This window comes from Argiope bruennichi, chromosome X1 (genome assembly GCF_947563725.1).
Source record: "Argiope bruennichi chromosome X1, qqArgBrue1.1, whole genome shotgun sequence".
NCBI classification, from domain to species: Eukaryota; Metazoa; Arthropoda; class Arachnida; order Araneae; family Araneidae; genus Argiope; species Argiope bruennichi.
The window spans coordinates 71,284,548-71,294,771 of record NC_079162.1 but is presented as its reverse complement, the minus strand read 5'-3'; the positions used below and the strand labels follow the sequence as shown (position 1 = coordinate 71,294,771).

The window sequence follows — 10,224 nt, the reverse complement described above, 5'->3', positions numbered from 1 at the left end:
AATGAAAGAAATATTCACACAAGGCGGAGATGCTTTGTGAAATCCCAAGTATATAATTCAGTTTTAAAACAACATATATCTGTCATCATTAACCCATAAACGAGGTATTAAATCTTTCAGAGATTTCAATTTTGGGAAATAAACTAACGTTTTTCAGCTAAGTGCCAAAAGAGGCATAAGAATTCCAGAAAATGACAGTAATCTGTATAGAATGATCCAGATTTTGAATTCTCTGAGTGATAATAATAAAAATCAAAAGAGAAAATATTTATAAATATATGTTTATGGACTTATTGATGGATACTTTGAAATAATAATTTCACAATTTTGATATTTAGATTTTTAAAAAATCTCAAATATTAAATAATCTTTTAAAAACGCAGGAAAGTGAAGTTTAATCTGTTTTTGTTTCGATAATTTACACAATTAGGAAAAAATAGTTGTAGTATCTTTATTTTTTCCATAAAGAAAAAAATGACAAATGTATTCCAGACATTCTGTATAAAGCATTTTCAGTAATTGGACGAAATAACAGATATGTATGCATAGTAGAACATATAATGGGAGAGACCAAAACAAAAAGAAATTGCTCGAGATTCGAATCACTAATTTAAAATATTATAGAATAATAAAGTTTCAGACTTGATTTTTGCACCTGAATTCGTCTGTCATATTTTTAAAAATTTGCTTTTAATTATATCAATCATTACAAAAAATGCATTCAATATCGAAGCTACAGTTATAAGTAAACATGCAGTTACTAAAACACTGAAATATTATGTCGCAAAATATGTTTGAAAATAATTAAAATAAGAGAAAAAAATATTGCTAGAAAAACATGGACATCACTGAGAAACTAATTTATATATAAAAAAAAAGTGTAAAAACATTTTTTGTGCCGTAATATGCTCCAAAATTATTGAGGGGAAACCTTGCATTTCAATTCATTTTTAAGTAAAAATCTAACCAAAATTTTGAAAAATCCTTTATTAGCGAGAACTTAACTACTCTAAAAATAATTATCTACTAGATTTAGTCGTTCAATGTCTAACAGTCTATTTTTCGAAACGTTTATGCAAATGTTATTCAACCTATTAAAAATAGATTTAAAAAACTAGACTACTATCGCTTTGCACATAAAGTTTGAGTGTACATAATCTCAATTATTGGTGTTTGAAACTAAATTCTGGTTATATATGTATCAATTGATTTTAAATATAAAAAGATTACATTTGGATCATTTGAAATGAACGTAATGATATATTATGCAAATCGTCTGTCTATCTCTGTCTATTTGTGAACAAGATAATTGTAACATACAAAAAGCTAGACAGTTGAAATTTAATACATGATCCTTACACCTAAATAGTAGATTCCAATCAAATTTTAGATAAAATCTGTCTGTCATATGAATACAATAACTCGAAAATGCGAAGAGAGGAGTAGATAAAATTTAGCGAATTATCATAATAATTATTTTATTTTAATGAAATGAATCATTATAATTATTTTAATGAAATTTTGGACCAAATCCTTTAAAAGGTTGACCGTGTATCGGTCGGTGTTCGCATATAAGTGAACGAGATAATACAAAAACTTTATGACTTGATTTTTGATAATAATGAATTTTTGGCTTGTAGAATTATCGCTAAAATTATAGATGTGCATCGAATTTTGAAAGCAGTCGGTTATTATCTTTATTATGCCATTATCTCATTTCTAAACACACTCGTATATATTTAAAGAACATTATTGTTTTACTATTAAAATATCACATAATTACATAAAATTTCTCTTAAATTTAATTAAATATTTTAATTTAATGCACATATTTTCATTTTTTGCAAGATTGTATGCACAAGCATTTTAAAAGACTTTTTGCATTAAATTGCCACTATGATTGGGGTTTTTTTAAATTTCTGCGCCTCTGAATAATTTCCTTTGGCGTCTCTGAAAAAAAAGAACCGTATTCGAAATCATTATTGAATATGTGATATGAATAGATGATTTTTTCGCCCATTTCCCGATTGATTCATTTTTAAATCGAGCTCCAAATCTATATTTTTTTGTGTTATTTCCAATACTATATGGCATAATCAAAGGCCTGTCAAAATTTTCAAGTAAGATTCGAATCCGATTATTAGAATTTGTTATGTTCTTTAGTTCCTCTCTTCTGACCGACTATCTTGCACAAATTCTATCAAGAGTTCAATGAAATTGTTAATATTAGATGAAGTATTGGAAGATTTTTCAATATTTTTTGCATCAATTTCTTCTGAATTAGAAATTGAATATCTAAGCTTCTTATCCTTTTCAATAATTCCTATGTCTCTACAGCGTCTATTTTATGGAAATATTTTAAGGAAGAGTACGATGGAATTGTTGAGGCAATTTTTTTTGGTCAGAACCATTTATCGCTTTAGGCATTCGTGCATTTTTAAGATTACAAGCTATCTTACAATCATCACTTTGAATTGTCCAAATGCTTCGAGCGTGTAATGTATGAAAACCTATTGCATTACTTGAATGAAGTCAGATATTCTTTACTTTATTACGACTGTATTGAATGAAATAGTCGAGACTTATTCCACGGATAACAATGCGGCAAGTTATTCAGTGCTTGTTCATTTAAATCTAAGTCTAAATGCTTTTAAAGCGGTTATTCTCTTTTAGTGAAAGTTAGGATATTGTGGGGAAAGGCAAAGACCAGCATTAATAGGAGGAATATACAGGGTGTTTCATAAATGATGGGAGTAACTTTAAGGGGTGATAGTACACATCAAGACGAGTAATAGTAAATAGGAAACAAAGTGTCCCAAACGTCTTCCGAAGGAGATAGGCGCTATCAAAGTTTAGGGCCCTAAATTTCAAATGATAAAAAACGGAAAAATGGATCGATTCATTTGCGGTTTTCGCTAAAATTATTCTTTAAATTAATATTTTCTTAAAAAAATTTTTTGAAGACAAAGTTTAAAAAATGCCGATAGAGGGCGCTCTAGACTTTGGAGTACCGAACAACTACTTTTTACCAGTATTTTTTTTTTATTATTTTGTTAAATGTTTACTAAAGCTTAAACTTTAACTTAAATTTTGAGCGCAAAATTGAAACCATCGGGAGCGGTTAAGTGGCGCAAATTTAACCGCGTTCAGTGGGTTAAATTTTAAACGCTTGTATCTAATGAGCAAAATAATAAATGACGAAGTAAACTTTAATAGGTGATAGTAAAACACCACAACAAACAACATTCATCAAAGAAATCATAGTCGTAATTTTAACACGAAGGTGATAGAGGGCGCTGAAAGAGATTTCGTTTTAAGAGACAAAAAAGAAAACAAAGAACATTTACGTTATAAAAAAAAAGTTTAATTATAAATGATTTCAATAGCTGTTCGAAACACAGACCATTAGAGGCGATGCATGCGGTACAACGGCGAAGAAGGGATTCACGAACCCTCTGAAACACGCCAGGAGTATCGCGCACCTCCCCTGCAGCGGCCGAAGTCTGGCTCCGAGTTCTTCTGCAGATTCAATAGGAGTCTCATACATAAGACTCTTCAGGTGCCCCCACAAAAAGAAATCCAGATGTGAAAGATCGGGCGATGGCGCTAGCCAAGGGACAGGACCACCTCGCCCAATCCATTGATTTGGAAAGGTTGCGTTTAGATAATTTCGCACCTCTGGCGCATAATGAGCTGGTGCTCCATCCTGCTGGAACCACATTACTCGCCGGATACGAGGGGGAATATCTGTCATCATTTCTGGCAGCAACTGTTGCAGAAAGGTAAGATATTTTTTTCCATCCAGGCGTTCTAGCAGAAGATAAGGTCCAAGTAGATGGTCACCAATTATTCCTGCCCAAACATTTATGGAAAATCGTCGCTGATATGCATGTGGATTTACATCTGCCCATTGGTGGGAATTGTGGATGTTAAATGTACCCTCACGTGTAAATGTACATTCATATGTAAAAAGCACAGTTGCACCAAAATCGAGATTTAGGGTGTTCTTCTGCAGATACCAGCGAGCAAAATCCATTCGACGAGGAAAATCCTTTTGAGTCAGTTCCTGGATTCGTTGGACATGAAAAGGATGCATACTTTCATTCTTTAATACTCGCCTGTCGTGGAGGGTGATACTTCAATTTGACTAGCCACTGCTCGCGTGCTTGTATTTGGATGATCAGCCACCATATCCAGAATTTTTTCTTCCACAGCAACCGTTCTGTTAGACTTCGCACAGCCTGCATTTGAACGTGCACCAAAAAAGGATCCTGTCTCACACAACTGTCTGTGCAAGCGCACAAATGTTTTATCACTGGACAACCGCCTGTTGGGAAATTTTTCTCCGTACAATCGTCGCGCCTGCACTATTCCCATTTCGCTGCTTGAAATGAACAGTGGCATATCTGCAAAAATCGATTTTTTTTTTATTACATCAAAAAATTCATTTTTTTTTTTTTTACTCTTTCTTGTGGTAATGTCGGCATATCTCTAGTTTCAAAATATCACGGAGCAATCGCTAGTGTCGTTGTGAATAGTTGGTATTTTGGCGCGCTTCTCCTAGTAAACAACGACACAGCCGCCATTGCGTCAGTTCTGAAGAAGTGCTTGGAGGAGGAACATCTATGTCTCTGTAAGTTGATTCGGCATAAGTACCTTTAATACCATTTTACTTCTATGTTTCACTATGTATTATGAAAATAAAATCGGCATTTCGGCTGATGTGCCGGTGTTACATCGAGTGGGAGACTAACTACTGATCTCTCACTCAAAGTAAAACTGTCACTTGAGCTGATATGCCGGTGTTTCTTCAATGTAAGAATCCGCTAACTGTAGTTTTTTTAAAAAAAGACTGGAGTATTGGTTGATGTTCTGGTGTTTCCCTCATTTTGGAGAAAACCAGATCAAAATACTTCAAAATAAGTGTGTTGTTTTCTGCATTATTTTAAAGACTTTACTGATTTCAAAGCTTTTTTGCTTCATCCAATTGACTATTGTCCAGACTTCTGCATGCAGTTGTTTAATTTTATTGTTATTTGTTTGTTGTAGTTCTTCATGAATCATGAAACGGCGGACAGCGTTAATTCTTCAGATGGCGAGAAAGCGCCAAATGATAGAAAAAGGCGTTACTGAAGCACCAGGCCCATCACACAGGGATGAATGGCGAATTGTGTCACCAGATCCATCACCAAGGGATGAATGGCGAATTGTGCCACCAGTGTCACCAACAGCGATAGGTTCTACATCAACGGTTTTAGGTACACAAGAATGGGTAAACAACCTGCCGGACCCCGATTATTTTGAACTACAACCAGAACAACCAATGCAGTACAGATGCAATGATAGCAATGAGATGCAAGACTTTTGTGAAGATGCCGGAATAATTAATACTGATGGCACTTTGAATTATATTAAGATTGTAAATAATGGAGTTAACGAAATGAATGAGACTGATGGGGTTTCTAAAAAGACTGAGACTGGAATTCCTGAAACCAGTGAGACTGGAGTTACCAAAGTTAATAAGACTAGTACTAGTATTACCAAGATAAATTTGAATAAAATTTCCGAAGAAAATGAGTCTAGTGTTACCAAAATGAATGAGAATGGAGTTAATGAAGAAAATGAGGCTGATGTTACCAAAATAAATGAAAATGAAGTTACCGAAGAAAATGAGACTGCTGTTACCAAAATAAATGAAAATGAAGTTACCGAAGAAAATGAGACTGCTGTTACCAAAATGAATGAGAATGGAGTTAATGAATTGGACAAGACTGGTAGAGATTCTGATGGGGCACCAGACCCTTTGCAGCGTCTGACGGCGAAGAAAATGATCCGTCATACAACCCTGACAATGAAATGAGCAATAATAATATTTTATCCCTACCAGATGCCAAAAAACCGAAGCTTTTGACCAAGAAACCCAAGAAAGAGAATCAGAGGAAAACAAGAAAACATTTGAGACAATTGGGTTTATTTAACCCAATTTTTATTTTAACCCGATTTTTATAACAGTTTGTAACTAGTTTGTACCTACTTTATTTCCATATTAAAACGTTTCAAATGAATTATTTTTATTTTATTTCCAATTAATTAAATAATAACTTACCTTATTGTTGCCTAGAATTATCTTCAGTATTTAATAATAATACTTACGTAACAACGGCATATCTTCATTTCTTTCTTAAATAGTAATATTTTAGGCATTTTTTCTTTACCTGTATAAGTAGTTCAGTAAAAAACAATTATTTTACCACCAAAATATTTCGCTGTGGCTAATAATATATTCGGGAATAATTTATTCGATTGTGCAAAAACTTTGAAACGCTCTCCTGAAAAGTAGTGTTTTGCAAATATGCCACTGTTCATTTCAAGCAGCGATTTGCAGTTCCGTAGATGAAGTGCATATCAGCCTTTTCTTGATTAGTGAAGGGCAACATCTTTCGTTATGTTTCTACCGTGATTTACACTTGCACACTCGGTCAGTGGCTTTTATCTTAATAACAATTTGCATATGCGTTCTTCTTCTTCCCCATATCACAATTTCATGTTCTTCCAGAAACTTGCAGCTATAACGCGTGCATGGATAAAATTTGATGTTCTAACACGTTTGCGTTTGAATTCAAATCATGCATTTTCTAATGAAAGTTGATTGTTTTGGTGTTTTACTATCACCTATTAAAGTTTACTTCGTCATTTATTATTTTGCTCATTAGATACAAGCGTTTAAAATTTAACCCACTGAACGCGGTTAAATTTGCGCCACTTAACCGCTCCCGATGGTTTCAATTTTGCGCTCAAAATTTAAGTTAAAGTTTAAGCTTTAGTAAACATTTAACAAAATAATAATAAAAAAAAAATACTGGTAAAAAGTAGTTGTTCGGTACTCCAAAGTCTAGAGCGCCCTCTATCGGCATTTTTTAAACTTTGTCTTTAAAAAAATTTTTTAAGAAAATATTAATTTAAAGAATGATTTTAGCGAAAACCGCAAATGAATCGATAAATTTTTCCGTTTTTTATCATCATTTGAAATTTAGGGCCCTAAACTTTGATGGCGCCTATCTCCTTCGGAAGACGTTTGGGACACTTGGTTTCCTATTTACTATTACTCGTCTTGATGTGTACTATCACCCCTTAAAGTTACTCCCATCATTTATGAAACACCCTGTATTTAGTAAGATTAAAGGAGAAAGGACAAAAAATTACCAACATAAAACAAAAAGATACATGAGCGTGAGCTGCACGTCTTGCAGTCTCACTACCCGATTCTCGTCTGCCAATAATGGCGGGAAAGCATCATGTGATTAATGACGCAACATGGCCAACATGGTGCCATACAGGATAATTCGGGAATTCATTTCTTTTTTATTTAACGTCTTCACGAATGCATTACACTCAGTGATAATTTTAAAGTGTGATCCGAGGATGTAAATTCGGAATTTAAGAGCTTCTACAATGGCGAGTACCTCCAGTTCATAACTGGTGTATTTTCTTTCGTTGTTAGACGTTTTCTTAGACATATAATGCACTAGATGGAATTGGCTATCTTCTTTGGATTTTTGTAGTAGGACTGCCCCCAAGCCATCATTTGACGCGTCTGTATGAATTTCAATGGGACTGCCTTGATTAAAAATAGTTAAAACTGGTTTTTCAGAAAGTAACTGTTTTAAGCGTAAAAACGCAGTTTTTAGCTGAGCTTGAATAGAATTGGAGTGAGTGTCCTTACGAATAAGATTACTAAGAGGTTTTGCTACAGTAGAGTAGGAGGGGAAAAATTTTCGAAAGTACCCCGTTAGACCCAGAAAACGTTGTACGTCTTTTGCATTTTTTAACTCAGGGTAATTAATAACTGCTTTAGTTTTGGAAGGTGAAGGGAACAATTTGCCGTGTTCTACTACGTGACCCAAAAATTCAATCTGACTATACAGAAATTGACATTTTATAAAGTTAATGTCTAGTCCATAATCGCGAGCTACAGTTAGAACAGTGTCAAGGCGTTCAAGAGCCCCAGATTCATTATTCGCTGGAATGACGATGTCATCCATATACGGGAGGACAATGCCTTTTGCAATAAGATCACTGAAAACGGCATTTATGTATCGCATAAAGACAGGAGGACATGAACTTAAACCAAATGGCATATAACGGAACTGAAATTGACCTGTATTTGTGACGAAACTGGTGTAACAACGACTTTTTTCTGTTACCGGCACATGAAAAAATCCGTTACGCAAGTCGAGAGTACTGAAATTTTTTGCATTTTGAAGACGATCTAAAATGTCGTCAATTAACGGTAGTGGATAATGATCTTTAATTTGCGATTTAATTTTCTATAATCTTTACAGGCTCTATGTTTTCCATCTTTCTTACGAACTACGACAACTTGACTAGCATAAAGTGAAGAACGTGGTTCTATAATTCCATTTTTTAACCATTCGTCTATCTGCGCATTTACTATATCACGTTCGGCAAAGGGTAAACGTCGAGGAGTGCGGAAAATTGGCTCATCGTCAGTAAGCGTTATATCAAGTTCTATATTCGTGGTTTTAGTTTTGTTAGGTTTATAGGCTAACAAAAGCTGCTCAACGTCACTGCGAATTTGTTTAGAAATATTCGGACCTATATCAAACGTGTGAGTATCGGCAGAAATATCCATTATAAAATTGTCAATTTCAACAAGATCATCCGATTTAGAAATTTTAGAAAATACAACACCGTCAGGTTTGATTTATTACGTCGCAACCTATTATTAGATCATAAGTAGTACAATTATTAGGTACCACAGAAATAAAAACAGGAAAACTTTGTTTATCAAAATAATTTCAATAGGTTCAAAGGAACCTATTATTTTAGTTCGGGAAAAACCGAATCCAGTTAGTGTTGCCTTGTTATTCGTCAACGGCGGCGATCCTAGTTTAATCCATGCAGAATGTTTGAGAAGTGTCGAAAAACTACCAGTATCGACTAATCCGGAAAGTCTATTATTAAAAATAGCAACCTGTTTGTGCATATTCGACGGAGAACGCAATAAATGTACAGTGTTGGCATTATCATGTAAGGTAGAACTGTTATTTCGAGTAGTACGGTGGCAATCGGAAGATTTATGTGCGAAAAGATTACAAGAAAGACATTTAGGACCACGAGAACAATTAGGGCAAGGCTTTGAGATATGTCCAAAATCGTTACAGTTAAAACAACGCATCTTATTGTTAGTCGGATTACTAAGGTTCGATTTTGATTCTCTTTCTTGGACAGGGATTTTATGTATTGTACCACGTCTTTGGCCGTCATTAGCATATCTAGAATACGATGTCTTTGAATTATTTCCGTTCATACGATAGTTTCGAAAATTCGTAATTTTTCTTAAAACTCAGAATAACATTTTGCACCGTAAAGTATAATTTTATCAGAAAGGGAACACTGTATCCCATTTATTGTGTATTTAATAACAGAACCTTCATCAATAAGGGTTTCAGACTGATTCGCAATTTCCCGCATGGCAATAAAATACTGCATAAAAGTTTCATTCGAGCAAATTTTACGTCTTTCCAGTTGTTTATGTATTTCAATAGAAGTTACTTCATCCGAAAATTCATTAATTAATGCACTTTTAAAAGAATGATAGGAATTTAGATTTCTTTGAGAAAATAAAAAAAGATTTAGCAGTACCGGAAACTAACTTCTTTGCAAAGATTAATTTTTGTTGTTCGCTTAAAGAAGGAAAAAGAGAAAAATTATCTTCAACATCATAAAAAAAAACTTTTAATAGAATAGTTTTCATTGCCTGTGAAGTTTCTGCAACTGCCACAGAGATTGCGTAATAAAAAACAAAACTGAAGGCTTATTTCATTCATCGTTTGGTTATTCGAGGGATCATTTTCGAGTGATTCCCTATTGGAGCCAGTAATTAATGCCTGACTGTTATTTATGAATGATTCGTCTGAACTTATAGGGATGGGGAAGGAAGAATTATTACCGGCATTACTATATGAACTTTCGGTTTGAGAAATCTGTTGAGGAGACAAAGGTTTTTCTTCTGTTTCCGATAACAAAAACTAGTATCTAGCGAGTTCTGAAACTCATTTAAATTTGTTAGGACTTTAAAAATATTTTCACACAAAGCATCTTTGTCGATTTCAGTTACTTCTAAGTGTAATAAATTAGAAACGGAGATAAAATCAGACAAAGAAAAATTCTTCGGCAATTCTTGTTTATGTTTTTCTACAT

At 33.8% G+C, this 10,224-nt stretch overlaps 1 protein-coding gene across 1 annotated transcript; it reads left to right on the top strand.

Annotated features, from left to right (window-relative positions):
* The first annotated feature begins 4,606 nt into the window (after window positions 1-4,606).
* LOC129959280 (uncharacterized) lies at window positions 4,607-5,860 on the top strand. The gene is made up of 2 exons (XM_056072102.1): window positions 4,607-4,633; window positions 5,050-5,860. Exon 2 carries the CDS (start codon window positions 5,063-5,065, stop codon window positions 5,858-5,860), a length of 798 nt encoding a protein of 265 aa, XP_055928077.1. The 5' UTR covers window positions 4,607-4,633; window positions 5,050-5,062.
* The last annotated feature ends 4,364 nt before the right edge of the window (window positions 5,861-10,224 follow it).